The sequence below is a fragment of the Balaenoptera ricei genome, chromosome 16 (genome assembly GCF_028023285.1).
Source record: "Balaenoptera ricei isolate mBalRic1 chromosome 16, mBalRic1.hap2, whole genome shotgun sequence".
Classification (NCBI taxonomy): Eukaryota; Metazoa; Chordata; class Mammalia; order Artiodactyla; family Balaenopteridae; genus Balaenoptera; species Balaenoptera ricei.
Window position 1 is genome coordinate 17,337,121 of NC_082654.1, and position 23,921 is coordinate 17,361,041.

At 45.7% G+C, this 23,921-nt stretch overlaps 1 protein-coding gene across 31 annotated transcripts in view; it reads right to left on the minus strand.

The window, feature by feature from the left end:
• Positions 1-6,396: 6,396 nt before the first annotated feature.
• TCF7L2 (transcription factor 7 like 2) overlaps positions 6,397-23,921 on the minus strand; it is a 197,547-nt gene continuing 180,022 nt past the window's right edge. For 5 of the 31 annotated variants that reach the window (XM_059900851.1, XM_059900844.1, XM_059900846.1 and 2 more), the window contains 7 exons: positions 22,233-22,358; positions 21,513-21,672; positions 21,006-21,113; positions 16,073-16,121; positions 15,426-15,476; positions 14,051-14,123; positions 6,397-8,514 (listed from right to left, as the gene is read on the minus strand). In XM_059900851.1, coding sequence (XP_059756834.1) covers positions 8,103-8,514; positions 14,051-14,123; positions 15,426-15,476; positions 16,073-16,121; positions 21,006-21,113; positions 21,513-21,672; positions 22,233-22,358 — 979 coding nt within the window. In that variant the 3' untranslated portion in view covers positions 6,397-8,102. Of the gene's footprint in view, positions 8,515-13,362; positions 13,437-14,050; positions 14,124-15,425; positions 15,477-16,072; positions 16,122-21,005; positions 21,114-21,512; positions 21,673-22,232; positions 22,374-23,921 lie in introns of those variants that run through there. The other 26 variants (XM_059900870.1, XM_059900864.1, XM_059900863.1 and 23 more) reach the window with 12 other exon arrangements.

The following is a 23,921-nucleotide window of genomic DNA, read 5'->3' on the forward strand; positions in this document are numbered from 1 at the left end:
TTCAGATAACATAATTGTGTGGATAGAAACATCCAAAAAAGCTATAGCTAATCTATTAGAATTTATATGTGAATTTAGCAAGGCTGTTGGATAAAAGGTCAGTATACAAAAATCAAGTATAATTCGATATACTAGCAATAATCAAATAGTATGTAAAAAATTTTAAATACCACTTATGATAATTTTAAAAAATATAAAATATCTAGGGATAAGTTGAATGAAAGACATGCAAAACCTCTATACATGAAACCATAAGACATTTGTTATGGGCTAAATTGCATCCCCCACCAAATTCATATGTTGAAGTCCTAAGCCCCTTTAAAGAGGGGCCTTTAAAGAGGTAATTAAGGTAAAAAGGACCTATGGGTGGGCCCTAGTCCAATATCCCCAGTGTCCTTATCAGAAAAGGTGATGGGGATACAGACACACACAGAGGAAAGACCACGTGAGGACACAGCAGGAAGCCAAGAAGAGAGGACGCAGAAGAAATCAAACCTCCAACACCTTGATCCTAGACTGCTAGCCTCCATACCTGTGAGAAAATAAGTTTCGGCTGTGTAAGCCATCCCATCTGTGGTATTTTGTTATGGCAGCCCTAGCAAATGAATACAGCATTATTGAGGGAAATTAAGGAATACATAAATAAATGAAGGGATAGACTACGTTCATGGATTAGAAGGCTCAATATTGTTAAGATGTCATTTCTCCCCAAATTGTAGAACAGGTTCATCACAACCATAATAAAAAGTCCAGCAGGTTGTGTGTTTGTGTATGTGTAGATGGAAGTTGACAGTCTAATTCTACAATTTATATAGAGATGCAAAGGCGAATAAAGTCATGATCATCTTGATGGAGAACAAAACTGAAGGACTTACATGCCATATAGCACTACTTATTACAAAGATACAGTGATTAAAACAGTGTGGTATTGGCACCAGGCTAGAAAATGATCAGTGGAATAGAAAGTGTCAAGAAACAGATCCACAACCATACTGTCATTTGAATTATGCTAGGTCAACCAGACACCCATACAGAAAAAAATGAAATTTGACCCTTGCCTCGTATCATATATCAAAATTGATACCAGCTGGATCATTGATTTATACATGAAAGGTAAAACAATAAAGCGCCTAGAAGAAAAGAGAGAAAAATATGCTTATGATTTGGAGTGACAATATATTTCTTAAGTGGGACTTAAATGCACTACCCAGTTGCAACCCACAATCTGAGAAACACATCTAATATAATATACAATATTATAATACATATACTTCTAATTTTCTTCTAATTTTAGGATTCTACAACTTCTAGCACTGAGTCCAAAATAGTTCAATCCAGGGACTTCCCTGGTGGTCCAGCGATTAAGACTCCGCGCTCCCAATGCAGGGGGGCCGGGTTCTATTACGGAACTAGATCCTGCATGCCGTAACTAAGACCTGGCGCAGCCAAATAAATAAATACATTTTTAAAAAAACAAAATAGTGCAATCCATGTAATTATTAACTGTCTTTATTATTATTACATGCACAGGAATCAGAATGAGAAAAAAAACTTCTGCACACAGAGAGGGAAAGAACCCTGTGATCTCATAGCAAAAGCCTCTCCTAAGGCCATGAATCAAACTAGCTCCGTCCTCTGTCTCTCTCCAGCTACTCAGATGGTCTGTGACTTCACGAGGAGGAGTACAGCATGGTATTTAGCTGTGCAGGCTCCTGAGTCGGGCGGGCAGCCTTGGGTTAAATCCTGGGCTCACTACTTCCCAGATACGTGTCTTTGAGAAAGACACCCTCGCTAAGCCTCACTTTCTACACTTGTGAAATGAACATAAAAGCAATTTCAATTCCTATGAGGATTAAATGAGGAAACACAGGTAGAGTTTTTAGCACATCCTCTGGTCATTATCTTTATATGAAGCCACTTTCCAGGTGAGTGGCTTGCCCAGGCCTCAGGAATGTTGGTGGCCCCTTTCCTTAAAGACTCTGTCTTGTTAAGACGATGCAGGACTGAGCTCAAAGGGAAAACCAGAGACCAACCTGACTCCCCCCAGATCTATGTGCCAGTTCCTAGAACAGTACCTGGTGCAAATTGGTGCTCAAACATAGCTGTTAAATGAATGAATGAATCAAGGAATCAGTGTGCTTACAGCTCCCATCAGGTGCACTCACAAAATGCCAGCTTTGAAAAACCCCATGCTCCAGACTCAGAATTCACTGGTGTTGCCCATCATACCCACACCAGGATTCACCCAGGCTTCTGCCATTGCCACACACCTGGGAATGCTGAACCAGATTTGAAATGGGAGATGAGGACGCCAACTCCAGATGGGAACCCTCTAGAGAATCAAACCTCTAGCCTTGTTTAGTAGTGATTCCCAGCTCCGGTTTCTGGCACTTGCCTTGAGGCACAAGAGACCTTTAGGCTCTTAGCTTCTTTCCAAAGGGCTTTCATTAAAACATATTTACATACCACAGAAAGCATGCCAGCCACAGCTGCGGTGCCCCAAAAGGTAGAAAAAATATTCACGGGGTCATTAAGTCCCAGATAAGGTGAATGACTGACTATGGGCAGTCACAGCATCCCAGGCCCATGGTCCCTCGACTCCACAATGAGGACATGTCTACCACATCCAGATCCCTTTTATTCTCTAACCTGGGTTTAAAGACCTGGACTAGCAGAATCCCAAGGAGAAATAAGGAAAACAAATAATTATGACTGACCTTCTGCTTTTGTGATCACAATAAACACTATGATTTACTATTCCAGGCACTCTGCATTCTAGCCCTCACAAGAATCTGTCAAAATGACACTTATCGTGTTGACAAAATGACATATTGTCACTACGTGTTAGCGGAAGAAAGAGAGGCTCAGAGAGATGAAGGCATTACCCAAGGACACACAGTGAGGGAGTCAGATGGAGGATTCCCCAGGCTCAGGTTCACGCCGCTGCTCCCAGGTGCTTCCTCTCTTCACACCCTGGGTCCAGACAAAAGGCCCTCTGACCCTACATGCATCCACATCATCAGAATAAAAAGGGAACCTTCCATAATCTGACATGGAAAACCACTTACTATAATAATCACTTTCAGCACAGACTTGTCCAAAACCACCACCAACACTGGAACAACTGTCCATTCTGGAGGATTCTGTGCTAAGACTCTGCAATTGTCCCAGAATTGGCAAATGCCTCTATAGTGGGCTGAATGGTAGCCCCCTAAAATATATACCCACATCCCAATCCTAGAACCTGTGAATATTATTTTATATGGTAGAAGATGTGATTAAGGACCTAGAGAGAAGCGTCTTATCCAGGATCATCCAGGGGTCCCAAACACAATCACACGTATCCTTATAAGGGAGAGGCAGAGGGACTTTCAGGACAGACGCAGAGGAGGCAGCGATGTGAAGATGGAAGCAGAGATCTGAGTGATGTGGCTATAAGACAAGGAACACCCAGGACTGTAGACAGCCACCGGAAGCTGGAAGAGGCTCCAGAACATCTGGAGAAAGCACGCACTGGCTCTCGGACTTCTGGCCTCCCGAGCTGTGAGAGCTATTGCTTGAAGCCACCAACTTTGTGTTACTTTGTTACAGCAGCCACAGGTAACTAATACACCCTCCTAACATGCAAACTTCCTTGGCCAGGTCCCAACAGAGGTCAGGAATGATATGGCTCAGAGATGAGGTTATGGGCTCCTAGATGTTGTCTTAGGGTCCCTTAGCAACAAAAAATCCACAGATCCTTTTCATGGATGAAATAGAAAGATGTTCAGTTTGAAAATAAACTTCCTGAGGTACGAAGAAACCAAACCAATGTCAAGAAGAGAGTTGAGGGACTTCCCTGGTGGCGCAGTAGTTAAGAATCCGCCTGCCAATGCAGGGGACGCTGGTTTGAGCCCTGGCCCGGGAAGATCCCACATGCCGTGGAGCAACTAAGCCCGTGTGCCACAACTACTGAAGCCCGTGTGCCTAGAGCCCATACTCCACAACGAAGAGTAGCCCCCCTCGCCACAGCTAGAGAAAGCCCGTGCACAGCAATGAAGACACAGTGCCGCCAAAAATAAATAAATATTTTTTTTTTTTAAAAAAAGAAGAAGGGGAGAGTTGAGGGGCAAGGACTCGGCCTGCCATTTGACTGGAACCCGGGCTGTGCAGAATTAGACAAGCTTGGGGGGAAAGGAAGTTCCATATTAGGGTGGAGAGAAGATCCCCAAAGCATTGCTCAAATGTTCAAGAGCAGTAAGCACGTGGCTAGGTGATCGCATTTTGAATTTTAGGAAGAGATCTGTACTCAGGCTGGCTGATGATGGAGGAAGAGCACCCCTTCCACCTGGCGTTTTCGGCCTCTGTAACAAGGGCAATGACTTATACTCCAGCATGGCTGAAAGCATTAAGGAAGTAACTTGAGACCTTGGAAGTTCTGAGAACACAAAATTTGGAAGCATTATGGAAAGTTTCTATTTTCCTGCTTCCCGCAATACAGGTGTGGAGTTGGCCAACCTCGTTCATTCCTTCCCCCAATATATATGGTGCACCCTCAATGTGCCAGGCACTGAACCAGAACCCTAGCATAAAACAGAGATCACCAGAGCCACAATCCTGCTCTCCTGGAGGGTTCCCTAGAGCAATGGGTCTAAACTGGGTGTTATTTTGCCCCCTAGGGGGCATCTGGCAACGTCTGGAGACATTTAAGGTTGTCATGATTGGCGGGAAGGGGGTGCTTCTGGCATCTAGTTGGTAGAGGCCAGGGATGCTAACACCCTACAATGCCTAGGACAGTCCCCCACAGCAAAGAATGTTCCAGTCCCAAAGGTCCACAGAACTGAGGGGTGTTATTAGTGGCCTAACAAGGCCACCCCCATTGACACGATGGCGGATGAGAATGTTACTGAGAGGGAAAGACAGGAAGCTGAAAGATCACAGACATCATCACTATCATCTCCGCAGAGACCTGAAGGATGAGGAGGAATGAGTCTGCAGGAGCAGAGCAGACCTTCCAGGCAGAGGGCAACTGCATCTTTGAAAGCAGGGCAAAAATGCTTTTAGGGGAAAGCAAGTGTGTGCTGCGGAGGAGGGGTGGAGCAAACAAGGAAGCCATCAAAAGGACCATCCCATCACTCCACTGGGGAGAAGGACCATCTTTACTGCGCAAGGAGGCATAACTTGGTATTAAGAGCACGGGTTTGGAGTCAGGGCTGAATTTAAATCCCAGCTCCACCACCCTACAGGCTGTGTGGTTTTAGACAAGACACACACTCCGAGTTCCCAAACCCAGTTTTAGAAAATAAAGCAGAGAGTGGAGGGAGAGGATAATATCTACCTCAGGGGGTAGGCGTTAGGATGAAATGAGAAAATGCCCATCAGTGGCTTAGCCCACTGCCACAAAGAACAGATATTGTCATTTGTGTTTTCAAAGGTCACTCTGGTCCCAGCGTGCAAAATAAAATAGGGAAGGACAACCAGAATCACTCCTTCCCAGGAATACAAAGCAAATGAAAACAAAATATCAAGATTTTACAGAACAAAAATCAACTTGAGCAAAGCAGAGCTTCCAAGAAAAGTCCTTCAGGACAATACCGTGTAACCGTATGTAACAAGGGCAGTGACACAGACCGCTTCCATGCCCAGTGAAATCACGTCCTTTGCAGGTGAGGCTGTCCAGATACGTGGAACCACGTATCCATCCATCCGTCCGTCCGTCCGTCCTAGCCAGCGTGAGGAATGAATGTAGTGGAAACCTCAGGAAGATCTTTACTGTGGCCCCTGGTTGACGATGGGGATGAACGCGCACCCCGGCCAGGGCAGAGCCCTGAACTTGAGTCTCAGAGATGGCGAGAGTCCTCCACGCAAACTTGTAATGGAAGCACCTTGATCCAATTTTCTAAAAACCTTCTTGCTTAACAATTGCTCACCCTGGCGTCTCTCCCTGCATGTTAATTCTTAGAAAGAAATAAGGACACTTTCACATCAATGATCCTTTAAATGGCAATGATGCGGTTTCTTAAATCCCCTCCTGGTGAACTAAGTCTCATTAACTGGAATTAAATCATTTCTGCTTGATACTCTGAGAGGGTCGACTGAGATATATCAGAGTGACAGTCTTATAGCCAGAAGAATGACATTTGCTTTCAGAAATGAACTAACCAGGTACATAAAGTATGGCAAACGGACATTAAGAATGGGGGGGGCGGGGGGCAGGGGCAGAAAGCAACCCCTCTTAAGATTTCAAGGCCCATTTCTGGTATCCAAGTCACCACCCACCACCCATACCAACCACGGGGTCTCAAGTTCCAGCTTGGGAACACATGTCTCTTGGTTAAGGCGGATCCAGCTTCCCCAGAAATAAAACCCAAATTACAGAAACAAGTGACCAGCCTTTATCTGCACATACTAAGTTGCTTTTATTAATCCAGAACGGCATGCTACAGATACTGTACAGCATGAACATTTATTCATTACAAAAATGGCTTCCAAACCATTAAAAATGAAATTGGAATAAGAGCATAAAACGGAACAGTAACATCACAACTGTTAGGAAACATTCAAAGTATTCACAAAAAATGTTATAGTTAGCATTTTAATAAACCAGAGAAAAATCGGAGACAGTTTTACAATCGCTTCATGTCAACTACAATGGCACTGAATGAACAGGTTTCAGCTTTATACAGCATTTTGTAACATCAACATGCCTAGGTTTTTTTTATTTTTAAAGTTTGCTACCTACTTGTATGTCATACGTGTACATAAAAGCGGCAGCTGGTTTTTCCTTTAAGAGTAATCTAATATACAGAATTTTTGGCCCTTAAGGGTTTATACCTCTTCATTTAAAATGCTTTCTGGACAATCTGCTACCAAACACATCTTGTTATAGGTGACATTAAAACTACATACAAATCTACCTATGTAACATCACAGCAAAACATGATGAACAAAAATTACAGCATCAAAAAGAGAGAGAAAGCTAAAGTCACTGAGAATTTTGGCACATAAAGTTTTGCACACGGTCAGTCCATGTCCTCAGGGTGCAGGGCGCTCGCCTGCGAGTTCACAGGGGAAACGGGACAATTTCCACTGCTGCTCGTACAGCGTCGCTAAAATTCCCTCACTAATTTTCAAGTCTTGTTTTACATAATGGCTTTTAAAGCAACTTTTGTTAATGCTACTGATCCTTTAATGCAACTATTAATGTCCATTTGGCGGCATCTGGGTTTCATACGGCAAAAAAAAAAAAAAAAAAAAAAAGTCCAAAAGGGAAACAAAAAATATATATATACACATTTTATATATAAACTTAAAAACCTTGTACAAATGAGTTGTTATATATAAGATGCTTATGCTAAGGGGAAAAAAAACTTTATACAGTTTCAAGAAAAAGGAAAACATATTTTAAAAGGGACAACGTACAGGTTTGACAAGCAACCTCTAAAGCAATAAATACTACTGGTCCAACAGCGTTGTGATTCCATTAATTGTTGAATAGCATCCCCCTCCCCCCAAAAGAACAACACCATGGAACAAGGTATATTAACACATTTTAACCCTTTGTTTCTGTACATTTAAACAATAACAAGTAACATCACAATAAAAGTTGTTTCACACAGGAGAAAAAAAAAAAAAAAGTAAATGGCACTGCATTCATTGTGCCCTTATGGTTTAAAAACCAGATGTAAAATGATTGGTTCGCAAGCTCGTATTTAATACAAATAATACAGAACCAACTCCTTTTGGAGGGCTGCTTGAAAATTGCTTCTTTTTTTTCCTTTTTGTTTTTTAATCAGTCTTTTAAAACTAAGCTATCCGAACTACATAACAGTTATGTATATATATATATTTTTTAAACGCTACAAAGACTTTAAACAGCTGTTGATAAAAATTTTGGTAGAATCATGAGGTTCTTCTCTCATCTACATATTTAAAAGGAGAAATTGAAATAAGAATGGGTCAAATATTGACCAATGAACTCGATAAACATTAACTAATGTAGCCACGTGGCACAAACGGAAAAGAGGACAAAACAAAAACCTGGCAGAAGGGGGCGCGGGGAAATAAAGAAAAGCAGAACGCAACACTCCACAAAAGAGCAACCGGAGCTGAGGAGGGTAAAGCTATTCTAAAGACTTGGTGACGAGGGAGAGCGGCTGCGGCTGCGGCTGCGTCCCGGCCAGAGAGCCGTGGGAATGTAAGGAAGATGTCGACGGCTGCGCCAGAGATGAGGGAGGGATGGCGGGAGGCAGGTCCAGGGCCCCGTTGGCACAGAGGGCGGGGGCCTTGCCGTGGGCGGCCTCGGCAAGCAGGAGGGCGGGCGGCGGAGGCATCATGGGCAGGTGGGCCAGGGGGTCGGGCTTCAGGGACAGCGAGAGAGGCTGGGTCTGCTCAGTCTGAGACTTGGCGTCTTGGGGAGGGGAGCCTAGCAGGTTGGGGGAGGAAGGAGGCGAGTCTAGTAAGCTTCCATCTGAAGAGGGTGGACTGAGGCAGCTGCCTTCACCTTGTATGTAGCGAACGCACTTTTTTTTTCTCCTAGAAACAGGGGAAGAGAGTTATCTGTGAATAAAGGGCAAAGATGCCACGGGAGAGAGTTCTCTAACGCTCAGAGCCGAGGTGACGTCACCTAGCGGATGCCCTGCGGAGGCACGCCCAGCGGCCAGGGGACGATTACAGTCACGCTGGGGTGCCGCGCTCACTGAGCTAAGCCTGCTCCAGCAAACCAAGTATGTCAGACCACAGAACTCCCTACCTACCTGCTCCCCCTGCCCCCACTAAACACCCAGCGCCCCACCCGTGCCCAAATAGAAGCCAGCAAGCGAAAGAAAGGGTACCACCTGTAGACGGCGGCACCGATTTGCCAGAAGGTGGCTAGGTGCAAACTGAGATGAACTCAAAAGCTTGTTATTTCTCTTTTGGCTTAGACACGCCCTCACTCCCCATCATAACCACCCTCCTCCATTTCCACCACTACCACCCCTACCCCACCAATGGTGGGTGTGTGTGTGTGTGTGTGTGTGTGTGTGTGTGTGTGTGTGAAAGAGAAAGACAGAACTCCCACCCCAGGCGCCTCGTATCAATCTGAAACTCTCAAAATGCTGACTGTTGAGCCCACAGAGCTGAAGGCAGTGCTAGCAAGAGGCTTAAAGGTTTTAACCCGCCACCATCACCACCATCACCACCATCACCACCACCACCACCACCACCACCACCAGAGGCTGCTGGCGCCCAGAGAGTTTTCGGGCTTGTCTGTTAAGAACCACACCAAATCAAGAGAGGTCAGAATCGGGGGTGGGGGAGGGGTGGGGGGGGAACGAAAAGAAAACCAAATAAACTCAAAAAGAAAACAAAAACAAAAAATAAAAAACCAAAACCAAAAAACCACCAAAAAACAGGTAGAAGAGGATAAACAAAGGTGGGGGAGGGGGAAGAATAAGAAAAACAGAAAATGATCCAAAGGAACAAGAATAACTGGTTGTATGGCCTGCAGGTTGTGGATTAAATTATGATTCAAACTTGATTTTTTTTTTTTTTAAGATTTGGGGTCTTCCCCTCCCCCACCCCATAGTGAGAAGGCTAGAAGGAGAGACAGTGAGGATGGGATGGAGGGGCGTCCTCCCCGGGTCCACATGCCGGGGCCAGTGAATGCAGGGTACAGCCTGTCACAAGGAAGTGACGATGAAGAAGAAGTGCCAGGGAATCACAGCATGGACCTTCTTGAATGGGGGTCGTCAGGATTAGTGTTTAAACCAGAAAGACTAATTTTGCCCTGCACCAAAACGAGAATCTCCCCTCTCCATTTCCCGTTTATGTAAGAAATAGGAATGAGAATTTCAGAGCCTCTCTTGCTTATCATCTAAAGTTGGGGACATCAATTCAAGACATTGAGCGTGTGACCTCAAAGCTTCTCCTATTATTCATCCCAGTCTGATGGGATAATATTTGGTAGGAAGAGTGATCCTGGCGATCAACCCCACACATGCTATAAAAGTAATGCAGATACAGGGAATGTGCTGATCTAAGGAGAATACAGTCAGAACTACAGCTGATAACACTCTGTCTGTAAGCACCGGCTGGCTTCCGGTCATGGGAAAGCAACTAAGATGCTGCCTGGTTGAAGGCAACCACTGTCAGATGTCACTGGCCTTTGAAAGGAAGTGGGTGTAATGAGTTCCTCCTTGGGTCTGTGCCCCAGAGCTGTCTGATGATGCCCTTCAGTGCGTGGGGTGTGGACTCCGCAAGATGGCAGGAGGGAGGAGAGGAGGGGGGGTGAAAGGGCACATGCTCAGCCCTTCCTGACTCCCAGAGGCCAAGACCCATTGGACTGGTGGCCTCAGGGTCTATCCATCCCTGCTCTGGGTCGAAAGGAACTCTAGGAAAGCAAGGGCAGCGCCCCCCTTCACCTTCAATTTGACACAAGGTTCCTTTTTCTCCTCTGGGATAGACTGAAATAGACTGTGGGTTCTGCTCCCATCCCAGAAACTCAAGACAAATAGTTAAGCCTCTCAGAGTTTTAAACCACCTTAGCCTGCAGATCAAAACATGCTCAAAAAACTATGTCCATGCATTTTAAAAATGGGAGAAGAAAGGGGGTGGGGAGGGGGGCATAAGCAAAACTGAGAAAGCAACAGGGACAAATGAGAGAGAGGACAGGGACAAAGAGAGAAAGAGGGGAAAAAATAACAGGAAACAAGGGAATGACATCCAGCAGCGTTCCATGCTATATTAGGGCAGAGTGAAAAAGACGGGAAAAGCAACTTGGTGGGCTCAAAACAGAATCTTGTTAAAATGTCCTCAAATGTCAAATAAAATTAGAAACCCTGTGCAGGGAGCGAGGAGCCCTGATTGGCTAGGAGCGTTTCTGGTGCTCCCCTCCCCCCTCCTGCCCTCCTCATGATAGGAAGTTTCCGTGTCGTGGGGATGAGTGGGGGCATTTGAACACGGGACACGAAGACTATGTTGACAGGGCGACCGCTCCTTCTAAGAGGTGGCGGGGCAGACGGCAGTGGAACACGTACATTTCCGACAGGCCAGAAAATGCCTCGTTTTGCAACTTCTTTTTTTTTTTTTAAAGCACATTTTGTCTTACTGATTTAGCATCAAGCTAGATCCTGGCAAAGTCAAGAAGAAACATTGAGGGAAAAAGGGACAAAACCCATCCTCTTACCCTCCCCCACCTACGCTCCATCTCCCAGCAAGGGGTGGCCCCTTAAAAATCCATTTTTAGCTTCCTATGGATTCACTCTGAAAGGAAAGTAAGAGTTCTTCCTGACCCTATTTTGGAATTACACACTTAAAGGAGCAGAAGCGCATCTGCTAAAGCTTTTAGAGTATGAAACGACATCCCCGACAGAGGAAGAATGGCCACCACGGAAGGTCTAAGGGTGCTGAGGCGGGAAAGAGGAAGGATGGTGCTGAGGAGAGAGGAAGGACCTCTGAGCACCTGCGCTGCCACACTGACAGCTGGCCCCCCCCACCCCGCCCCCAAGCTGCACTGTAGAGAACCGTGTTGATGAAGCGGCTCCGAAGGCTTGGGGTGGTTTGTTTTTGTTCTGTAAAAATGTCATGAAAATGCTCGTCTCTGAGGAAGACTCCACACTCCGCTTTAAGCAAGGTGCAGCTGGGTGTGAGAAAGGACCGTCTGTCTGGTCAATGTTGGTCATGATTAACTTTCATCCCCCAAAGTGCCAAGTCTAACTTGCAGTTACCTGCTTCCAAAGCAGAAAAAGGGATTCATAAGCCACCACTCACCTCCCACAAATAAAATACACAAACCAGGCAACAAACCACATTGCGAGGGGCGCACAATGGTGTCGGCAGTGCGTTTCTACAGAGCGTGAGAAACCCTCCCTTAGGAGTGGGCCCTGCGATCAGCTAACCCTTCACCACGGCAGGCATCTCAGAGCAGGATTCCGTAGCTAATTATCTTCCCACTCAGCGCAAATAAAAATCTGACACAAATTCACCGCCTGATAGGGTCGGCAGAGTTCCCATCTTCCAGGCCAGCCCTAATGAAACGCCTAACGCCCTCCACCAACTGCATCATGAAACTCTTTTCTGTTGTACAGACAAGACCCCCGGACTGTGTGGCAAGGCCATCTGTCACCTCTGTGGACACTGTCAACTCACAGAATGGGTGGGGGGGTCCCTCTCCTGCTGGACGTGCACCCAAGGCCCCCGGTCCTCACTCAATGGGCATGAGGGTCGCCTGTGGAGGGCAGCCTCTCTCAAGACAGACTCTTGGGCCCTCTCTCCCCTCAACGTTTGGTCAACGCGAGGCACTTCGCCCATCTCTCGTTAGGCGTCAGGGGAGGGGGAAGAGACACAGGAGACTGGTGGGCATGCACGTAATGGAATGGACATCTGAGCTAACGTCTAAACACGGAACACATGGCAGGGCGTGGAGGAGAGGGACACGTGACAAGGGAGGCACTACAGACAGGGGAGCGTGTTTGGGTGTTGAGATACCTACCATCATAATATTCCAAATTCAAAGACTGCTTGTATCAGAACAAAGAAACAACAAATTTAACCAAAGGTGGTCATTAAAGGAAAGGAAATGAGACAGGAACTAGTTGGTATCCCTCCACCAAGAAGGAAGTACCTACACCTTCTCTGAAATTACAGGTTGGATGGAACCTGCAGGTGGAACACAGGCGTTTAATTTGGACTCTTCTGATTCACTTTGGAACCAGCACTCTCTCTGTCTCTCTAAATATATGCATAGATATATATTTTTCATTCTGCAGGCTAGCAGCACTGCAGTATGTGACTGCACGACTCACTGCTTGCAGCCCTGTAGCTGGTGCATGCCGTTCAATGCCACGCTTCTTTTCAGCACTGTAAAACAATGTCAGCTAACCAAGCTCCTCTGTCCAGAGACGTGGTTTTGAAACAGAAAACAAACAAAAAAACAAAACAAAACCAAAAAAAGCCTGCCCCAGAGCCCTTCTCCAAGTGTCTGGACTCCAAGTGCATGGGAATGCTATTGCTGCCAATTTGAGCTCATTGAAACCTCGGGACATGGTGGTTCTCTCTCTGTCCAACAAACATGCCACGGAAGCATTGACAGGGCCGGGCCAGTTCCAGAACGCTGGCTTTCAAAGCAAAAGGATAAGTGCCCGTCCTGGTCTGTGAGGGCTGTGGTCTAGGTCCTACCACCAGGGATATGTTACTTGTAAGAGCAGGGGAAAGAGAGAAAGAGAAAAGTAGGGAGAGGACACGGCATAAAATTAGCAAGGAAATTTTGAAGAATGAGGATCATTAGTCATTGATGCCAGCGGGGAAGTAGATGGGAACAAGGTCAAAATATATTGACACACTAAGGTACCAGAAGGACAGAATGCTTTGATTTTTCCCAAAGGCCTCGCAGTAGGGAATATACCTGCACGGTTTGCACCATAAAGTCTGTCGGTCAAGCCCGAACAGTGCCCGACACTTCTTTGGAGTATTTGCATCTGTTAGCATAAGGTAAACACAAAAAATACAACACAATGGTGGGTCGTGCTCAGTTGGATGTGAAATCTCAGCTACAGCTGACTTGTCTTCGCTATCACCTCGGTTCTATTTGACTGTCTTCCCTCACCAAGGACATGAAAGGAAAGGACTTCTGTGCGTCAAAAGAAAAAAAATAAAATAAAACGATAAAACACAAAATAAAAACAACAACCAGAAACCAAAAAACAACAAGGAAAAAATAAAAACAGAGAGAGAAGAGGAGGGGAAAAGGTGACGTTATTTGCTTCTACCTAGGCCAGGCTTACGATGGATGTCACTGAGCCCCCATCCTGGGCTGTCGGGAGGAAGGGGCTGGCAGGCAACATTCCCTGGGAGGGGGCGCGCTGGGGTTTGCTGTCGCTGACCCGAGGAGGCACGAATGATGCTGTTTTACAGTGGCATTTTGGCTAGCAGCAGCGAGGACAAGCACGTCCCTCACAGAGCAGTGTCCCGCACCCTCCTGTCTCCTAAGATCCACACACAGAGCTACAAAGCAACAGGCCAGAGAAGGGGGGAAAGGACCAAATAGACCAGCTGCAAACCAGCACAGCGAATCTGGGAAATCTATACACACCTGCAAGGGCCGCACCAGTTATTCTGTTGATCAAGGCCAAAGCGCGCTCGGCATTTCTTAGGAGCGCTCAGGTCTGAATGAGTTCAAGAGAGAAGCGAGCGGAAGAGGAGGACGTGGGAGAGAGGGAGAGGGAGAGGAGAGAAGAGAAAGAGAGAGAGAGAGAGAAAGAGAGAGGGAGGGAGGGAGAGAGAGGGAAGGAGAGGAGGGGGGAAGAGAAAGATACAAATAAGAAAAAAATAAAAATAAAAAAAGGGAATAAATCAATGACCTGGTTACCAATTACATAATATTGACTTTCGTTTTTAACTTTCTTTAATTTTAAAAAAAAAAGGTAAAAAAATCACATTCTTATTCAACTTGTGAAATTAGCTGTTGCAAATAAAGCTGCAGTATCCCTTCTTTAAGGACTGTCTCTCCGATTCGGTTTGAACTGATAAAGGGAAGTTAGATACTGAAGAACTAAGTTTTAAATAATGTTTTTCCTCTTTTGGTTCTGCTTTTTTTTTTCTCTCTCTCTCTCAATTTGTTTTTCTTAAAGAAGAAAATAAAGCAAAGGAGGGAATTAAGTTTGTCACATGCTTTTTTCTTCTCAGAGTACAACAGTTTAAAAAAAGAAAAAAAAACTACAAATAAAAACAGAACAAAACGAAACAAAACAGAAAGAAATAAAGAAAGAAAGGGGTTGTGGTACTGGGATATTGCAGCTTTTGGAATGTTCATCTTTTCTTTTTGTAAATCTATTTTCATTAATATTAAGAGAGGAACAGATAAAGGTCAACAGGTTGTGTGAATGAGCTGTTAAGAGTTAGTTAGAAGCTCACAGCAGCATTTAAGCAGGTACAGTCAGTGAAATGCTAGTGGATTTGCAAGTTATGAGCAGAAAAGCAAAAGGAAGGAAAAAAAACTAAAATAAAAAAAAGCAAAGGAAAAAATAATCATACTGCGGATGCATGCTTGCGTGAGAAAACTTAGTGGGAGCGATGAAAAAAATGCCATTAGATTAAGGAGGTTTATTACTGAATTCCTTCCATTTTGTTGTTGTTGTTGGTTTCTGTTTTTTTTTTACCAGTCTCTTTTAAAGAAATACTGCATATTCAATTTGCACAGTTAGTTCAACTCTAAATCACTGTCATCATGGCTTAAACAACTGTAACGGGAAAAATAAATAAACAAAGCAGAAGTTAAATTAAATTAAAAAAAAACAACAAAAGCAACTGAAAAAAAAAATCTACCGAAACATACGAAACCGTGTAGATGGTCATTTTAAAGAATGTTCAAAGGTCATACGTGTTTCATGTTAATAAAACTATAATGGCAAGAAAAATTAAAAAAACAGTTCATCAACTATTTTAATGACTCAAAATGACATTAGCACCTGTAATCGGAGGAAGTGAAAGGCAAGGATTTAGGAAACATTCGCTGTGTTCTGAAAAAAAAGAACAAATTATACAAAGCCTTCAAAATGTTTTTGTCGTTGTTTGTAAAAGCCTGGCCTTCTCGAAGGGACCTCTGAGATTGCCTATGCAGTATTTCTAATTTCTTCTAGAGAATGACAAACCTCCTTAATTTAAATTGGGTGCAATTGACCACTGTAAAGGCATGCATCAGAACATTCAGGAACGGCCCAGTTAATATCAAACACTCGCACACACCCCTTCTGCTCCCCTAGCCCCCCCCCCTCCTTATCCCTACTCAGACACATACAAAATAAGCAGACTGTATAAATCCCCGCCTAGGCATGCCTACCGCTCTCCACTTACAGGCTCTGCAGTTATTTTAAAACACATTCCACTAGACTTAACAATGTGCTTTTCATGCAACAATGAATGTTACTAGCTTTAAAAGGGCAGTCATGAAGCAATTAATTAAAATGCATAAACAAAAAGGCTGGCTAAGATGGGTCCCCCCCCCCACAATGTCCTGGCCTTGAATTTCTCCTGCCTCCCCCAGATAGAAGCCTGACATAAAAGAGTGGTCTTCAGAGTACCGCTCCCTTTCTCCATCCTGCTTATTCAAACTTACCATTGGTCTCCCCGGGCTGCTTGTCCCTTTTCCTCTTCTTCTTCTTCCCCTAGATGATGAACAGATGAAACACAGGGAATTATTTCGGGAAGCAGATGTGGGAGGAGGGCGTCTGGGCTCACCTGGAAAGGAGGCAGGAGGAGGGGCACTGGCTGCCGTCTCCATCCACGCCGGCTCCTGAGTGTTTTCCCACCCCCCACCCCCCTTTAATCCAAGCGCCCTTCAATTGTGCTGCAGCTGAAGGAACACGCGCCCAGCAGAAGGGAAGGGATCAGCAGGGCGGAGAGGAAAGACCTTTTTTCCCATACATCTACGTCCATCCTCAGACCTGACCCCAAGCATCCATAAGAGGGAAGAGGAGAACTGGATGGCAGAGATTCAGGGAGGTGTGGAGAGACAGGGTTGGAAGTGGCCCAAGAGCCAAGGGACAAATGAACGATGTTGAGATGGCCGTGAGAGCCTCCTTGCCCCACACAAATCTCTTATTAAGGCCAAATGGTCCTCATTCGGAATCAAAATATAAAAGCCTTAGTAGGGGATTTTCTTGGCGCTGTAGCGTGGGCCTTGGTTTTAAAGACGGAAGGGGAGAAAAAAGGTGAAACAGAGCCAGAAACCATCTGAGCTCCTTTTCAAACTGCCGAGTGGACATCCATAAAGGGGAACATTGGGCTCTCGCCGTTTTCCACTTAACGTCACGACTATAATACTCTTAGTAATAACAGCTACCATTTATTGATCACATACTGTGTGCCAGACATGATTCTAAGTGTGCTATTCCTAGTGGCTCATTTATCCTCACACAATCCTATACACCAGGTGTGATCATCATTCCAATTTTACAGATAAGGACACGGAGGCACAGAGGAGTGCATGCACTTTCCTGAGATGACAGAGCTATCAGATGATGGGGCCATGATGGGAACCCAGGCGATCTTGGTTCCATAGCCCTTATCCGCTAGGCTACACTGCCTACCTATTTACTGCCTTGCCCTCTGAGAAAGGCTCTTAATGGATTACGGGTGATACACTGCATGGAGTGATTCACATTCTCCAATCTGACCCTCCCTGATATCTTGGCGGTCTGTTCCCATCTGTGGATTTGGAATGGGAGTAGGGAAGAACTCTGTAGAGGTAACCACCCCCTTCCAGATCTGAAACTAGTTCTCCCTCACACTGTTAGCTCCAGTCCCATCCATATGAATTAGCTGCCTGGTATGTATGAAGTGTCACAAACAAAAGGAACTGGTGGTCTGACATGTCTATTTGCTTCAGAATATCTAAATATTAACCTTTGCCTAAAAGTTCTCAGGGTATGTTGACGTCAACTCAAGAAGAGACAAGAACAGCCACTGGTAGGAAACTTGAGAATCCATAAGGCCCTGTAAGGAGAACCCCAAGGCAGAGACGCCACTGAGTTTTAGATCCAGCTGAGGGCTGAGAACCAACAGCTCTAGAGAAAGCCTCTCAGATCTGGGGGCCTATGCCTCTTGGGAAATCTCTCTGGGCCTTTAGTGCAGTGTTTCCATCAGAAACATTTCATGTTCCTTGGCATCCAGTTAAAAAAAAGAGAAGGAGTTCGTGTGCTTTCTCATGAACCCCAGCGGCCCATCTTCATGTCTGTGTCTCTCCTGTGACAGGAGCAAAGTGCCACCTGGCCATCTTGGAACAGGCAGGAGGGTCTAGTTTCAGTTTATTTAGGAACCTGAAAGAAAATCTCAGTGGGGCACAGACACAGTTCAACTCCAGGTGGTGTCAGCAGCCACGTAGCCAAGGGCTTTCCCAGTCATCTGTAATACAGGGCTCACCCATTTCCAATCTCCTGCAATATGTTCTGAAAGGCAGGTGAAAATATCCGCTACCCCGGGAAGCTGTCTGTTTAGGATACATAACTAAGATGTTCATGACTGAGGAAATGATCATTTAGACTAAAGGCTTCTAGAGGACAGGGGTTGTGTTTTAATCGGAAGAGGACATGAAGAAATGAACACTACGTAGTGAAGAGGGAGATGCATTTCAAGGGAAGCGGCCATCCCATTATCTCTTTAAATATAACAAAGGAAAGGAAAGGCCTCGAATATGGTGGGGGCAGGGGGTGGGGGTGGAGGGACTCAAGATATGCAAATGGCCTGGGATTTATCTTGTTAACCTAACGGAGAAGAGCTAGAAAGGAAATAACTTCTATTACAAGGCCACGGGTTAGATATCACTATGGGACCAAAATGTTTCTTCTTGTGTTCCAGAATGTACCAAGTCCAACAACCCAAATGTGACTGTTTTACTCAACTCTATTTTGCTAAAATAGTGTATAAAGGCTTCTGTCACCACTGGGCTGGAAAAGCAGGAACGTGAAAGAGGGAAAAGGTGATTAGCTCAGAAAAGTTTTTCTACAAGAACCTTCTAAACTTTACAGTACCCAAAGTAATTTATAGAAGCTTCTATTTCAAGTCAGTTTAAAAAAAAATACTAACAAGTTCCCACCACAATCAAATCTATAAACAGTTTAACTCTAATTCTTGTTCCACAGACCATTTCCTGGGGGAGAGGAGATGGGAGGGAAGGAGGGGGAAGAAAGGAAGGAGAGGGAGGGAGGGAGGGAGGAAAGGAGGGCTGTGTGTGTTCAAACTCATGTGTAATGAGCCACTGATAAAGGAATCTGACAGTACCCCTTACAAGAGGTAAAGCTCCTACAGCCCCAAATCCAGATCTACCTCTAAACTTTCTCTCAAGTCTTTTCAGGGGTTCCCCTATTATACCAAACCTTATCCAAATGTAAAACTGAGCTAAAGTCATTGCAAGCGTCTCGTGAATCTTCTGAAACCTAGAAAGCACTTCACAAAAAACCTTGGGCAATACCTTGTCTGACTCCAGGAAAGTCCATGGCAGCATTCTTTCGAAGCTCTCACAAAGTCAGCTTTGTACCTTTGTGGAGATTTCACCCAGCACAACTCCAGGGGGCACCATGCACATCGACCGTAGTGTAAATGGCACACTCTAAAATTGTGCAGTGCACGCCCTGCACAGCTGTACATGAAGGCCCTACTATGACCCAAAATGTCTACCGGGGATAGGATACCTATAGTGTAGCTGAACTCCTCTCTGTGGTACCATTCTAGATTACTCAAAAGAATTGGGTCTGTAGCAGGGAGAAGCTGGAGATGAACTCTAAGAACTTGTGACCCGAAACCAGGAGAGCAAGCTGTCCTGAAATGAGATGGCTGTATATGTGGAGGCTGCAGAGCCTGCCTGCTGCTGGCAATCTCCACCTCGAGGTCAGGCGAGGGCAAGCAGCAAGCCTGTGGGAGAGCATTAACTTTCTTATCCTCTTCCTTTCAGCTCCAGAAGAAAGGCTTCCCCACTGCACACATGCTGAGGACAAATGGAAAGGTCCCAAGCAGTTAAGACCCTGTGCCTGACCATCTGTGAGTGACAAGGGCTCTGAGCAGAGCAAACATGCCACTGAGAAGTACAAGCACTAATTCCTGTTTCAACTCCCAGGAGGAATACAGTCTAGTGCTACCAGCTAAAGGCATGGGACCTACGGAGATATGGGTGGCAACACTGAGGGAGACATGGGCGTCTTGGTCCTCCCCCATCCACATGGCAAAGAGCAGAGAAGCGAGCGTTGTGTTTATAGGTATGAGACTAAAGAGTGATGAAACAGGTACTCAGAGCAAGCAGAAAACAGCCCTCACTCAGGACCCACATATCCACGCAGATGTCTGTGACTTCCTGGTGGCTGGTAAGTTCTGAGAGAGTTCTGATTTAACTCTGAAGCTCCACAATCTGTGTGCACAGTTAAGTTCACAATCAGCAATCACTGAACGGATCTCAACCCACATACACAGAGAGTTTCCTCACCACGGATGACGGCCAGGGGAGAGCTAGGTCAGGGAGCACTGATGGGTAGAAGAATCTTCCACGGCTCTGTGCCACTGACAAGAAAGAACTGGGAGGAGAAGGCTGCTACTGGCATTAAGACAGGTTTTGTTTTTCCCCGAAGAGTGGATGGTAAAAATCACTTCATGAAACCAAATGCCATGTAATAAAGTATGAGGCAAAATAAGAGACATTTCATCCATTTAGCGAGGAGAGCGGGCCCAGAACTTGAGCTCCTGGGCAAAATACAAAATAAGAAAGAACGGCGAGAGGTGATGGACGAGAGCCAGTTTACGCGAGGAGAAGAATGCTGAGTGTCACTATCACCGTGATTAGTAAAGACAACAACCCTACAGTGTTTTCTAAAACCCACGGGAGGAAATGAGGCAAATCCTGCAGCCAACAAAGAGCCCAGGAACACACACACGGCACAACACACACACTTTCTCCCTACCCTGTTGGCCCTGAGTCACTTCATCCGTCCTGCCAAAGGATGACTTCTACTGGCTACTTTCAGGGATATTTCCATCATGCCCCTCTCAGGATGAACTAGGCTTCCAACTTCTACTGTACCACAGCCTAAGGCAACTGCTTCATTTTTCCCTCTTAAGGGTGAAGGCCCTGCTAAAACAGCTGTGAGGAAGTAAACGCTCTCCCTCCACCCCTACGCACTGGTCTTCTCTGCAAGGCCACCCTCACGGCTGACAAGCACACGAGCCGCACTGGGTGTATACCTGGAGCCACGTCTCTTCAAAGACATGGGCAAGAAGGTGTGAACAGCCCTAAACTGACCCCACGGGTGCCCTGAGCTGGAGCATTAGAACACCAGCCTCACCCCTCTTCCCTGAAGAACTATCCCATGCTGATGGGAGCCCTACAGGAAGCCAGACAAAATCCTCCAATCTGGTGCTCGGGTAAGATGCTAACGGCCCCAGGACTGGGCAGACTGAATGGTACTGAGGCCTGACTTGAGCTGGCAGGTTGTGTTCCCTTTGTCCAGATGGACAACCAACACATCTCTACAGACTCTTAGTCCTGAGAAAAAGGAACCACCTACATAGTTATCCCGTGCGGACCAGCCGGGGTACAGCTGCATGTGAAGCTGTCGCTCCTTCCGGGCCAGCTCGTAGTATTTCGCTTGCTCTTCTCTGGACAGTGCGTGCCACTGGAGGGGACACAGTGGGGGGAGAGAGAGACATGCAGAATCGTCACAAACCACACACTGTGGCTGGGGGATGGATAGCGCTTCCATCAGACATGGTATCATCTGCAGGTGCCGACGGTCTGCAGGGGCCCGGCACTAACAGGAGGGCTCAGCCAGAACCTGATTTTCTGCCTATGCTGTTCTATTCTTGCTCTCTCTGCAGGTGGGGAAGACCAGGCTGTGGCCGTTCTGACCCTCACTCGAGTGCGGGGTTACTGGTCCCAACTCCACGCTGGCCATGGAAGGAGTCAGAGTGTGGCTCAAGGGAAAGGACTCTCCAAAGCAGTGGGACAGGGACATGTGCCACCCCCCCACTGCATCCTGTTCTGGCCCTCTTCTCCCAGCGGGAGAGCCACCTACCCTTCGGCCCAGGATCTGATTGATGGCTGCACTTTCTTTCAATGTGCACTCGGCTACAACCTTCGCTCTCATTTCCTTCATATACAACATGAATGCGTTAAGAGGTTTCTTTATGTGGGGCTTCTTCTTTTCTTCTTCCTTTTTGGAGTCCTGATGCTTTCTGGATGGAGACAAAAGAGACAGACACCACCCGATAAACAATCGCAAGGCTCAACTTCCTCCGCAGCAGAAAGCCCACCTCCTCGCCTCCTCGATACCCTAGCAGTTTGGAAGGAGAAGCGCACTCCCACTTTGGGTCTTCTCCATCCTGGAAAATGGCACAAAAATAGGTTGGGGAGGCGCGTGGAGGGGTGAGAGAGATTCTGTTATCACTTCCTCAAGGCTCACAAATATACAGTTGTCCCAAGCTGGAGGGGAAAGCACACTGTGGCCGTTTCTGTCTCAGCTGGTGTCTCTCTTGCTCGCAGGACAGAGAGGGGTCAGGGACGGGGGAACGGCTGCAAATCCCAGTCGATCCGAGGACACAAAGAAAGAGTTGTGTCCTCCCCCGCAGTGGGTGCCAGCCGTGAAGCCCCGCATGGTGCGTGTCTCCCTCTTTGTAAAGCTGGGTGTTTCCTGGAGTCACACCAGCGCAGCCAACCTTGGACAGAGCGCCACCACCCAGGAGCCACCGGCTAAACACGCGGCAAAAGAGAAACTGATCAGAAGGAGGACACTTACGCGCTGTGGAGTGAGCCGACGTCACTCTGGGAAGATTCCTGTTTGACTGTTGGCGTGACTATGGCCGGGTGGGGAATGCCGGTCGTGTGTAGAGTATGATGTGGTGGGACCATATGGGGAGGGAACCTAGAAGACAGAAAGCTGTGTAAATCGTCAGAATCAAAATGAATGAATGGGGAGGGATGTGTACACACAATTTAAAAAAAAGAAAAAGAAACAGCACGTCACATTCACATGAAAGCAACCCAAGGCATATGAAACCTGTCAGCATTAATTAGCGATAAATTAAACATAATGATTCTTATAATGTCATTAAAGCCAATCTCCCCCTTCATTATTGCTACTGACATGAGACATTATGATTTTTAACATCTCTAGCAAAAGACAAGTTCAGCCCATATACTTGGGTGGAAAAGTAGGCTTGGACTACCTGCTGGAGAGCACAGGTTTGGGGGGACATTATTAGTGACATCTAAGAAGATTATTTCCTAAGTCCTAATCAGCACTAGAATAAAAGGTGAAATCTTTTGTTGCATATAGACAGCTAAATAAAATATTAATGCAGTTGAAGTATACACACATTTTTTGACAATGCTACATATGCCTCATTAGGCCTCATTCTGTTGATGGGAGTGCAGTAATATTTTTATTTCTCTTTTGCTGCTGTGCCCCCATCGTTTTGACAGGAATGGGAGAGAGTGAGGCAGAAAGATGGGGGAAATCCAAATAGTTCCTATCTGGTTCTCAACATAGGTCATGGAACGTTTTAAATAAGTTTGTATCAAAGATGACCCCAAAGCAGTATTTTAAACACACACCCCCACAAATAAAGCTTTGAATTCTGATTTGTATGTCCTTTCCCACTCTAAAATTCTAGGGTTCCTAAATTACTTTTACTTAAAACACTGCCTATGCATTGAAAGGCCTTATAAATGATGATGAGAATTGTTAACAAAGAAAAGAGAAGTAAAGTTTGTGTCTTTTTCTCTAATACTGTTTATTCTTAGGAAAGTTTTTTAAAACACAGTTTAGGCCGTGAATTGGCATTTCTCAACCATGCAAACTAGCCAGGACATACAGAGCTAATTTTAAAATGCTCTCGGTCCATCTGCAAACTGACAACAGGATCCGACAAACAGCTCTCGCATTTTCTGATATGCTTGCAGTCACCATGATTTGTTCTGTGTTAGAAGAACCACCCTCTTAAAGGAATGAATACTACTGTAGAGAAAAGTGGGGTGAGGGACTACAAGGGGAGATTTCCCCAAAGAAAACAAAACAGCAGCCCCCAGGTTCCGCCCTGGCAAGATCATGCAAGTTCACGCAAGTTCAGGTGAAGGGGATCCCAGATCAAGCAACTGTTGCTTTCAGAATAAATCCAAACTACAGCAACCCCATGTACCCCCCAGGGAATGGGCACCTGTTCTTTAGGAAGCTAATTTTGCTGGGCACTGAGGTGCTAATGAGACTTTGCTATGACAGTTATTTCACGAGGATCCTGTACTTATCTACAAGGTTCTTTTCATATATGGACTGGAAATGAAAGTAGCTTCCATTTTACCAAAAGAATGTAGCAAATGTCCATTTGAAAAATTATGAAAAATTAAAGTCCTCACTAACTCTGTATCGATCAACAGAGAAAATGCCAATGAATAATGCAGATTTTTGAAGGGGGCCCAGAAGCAGAGT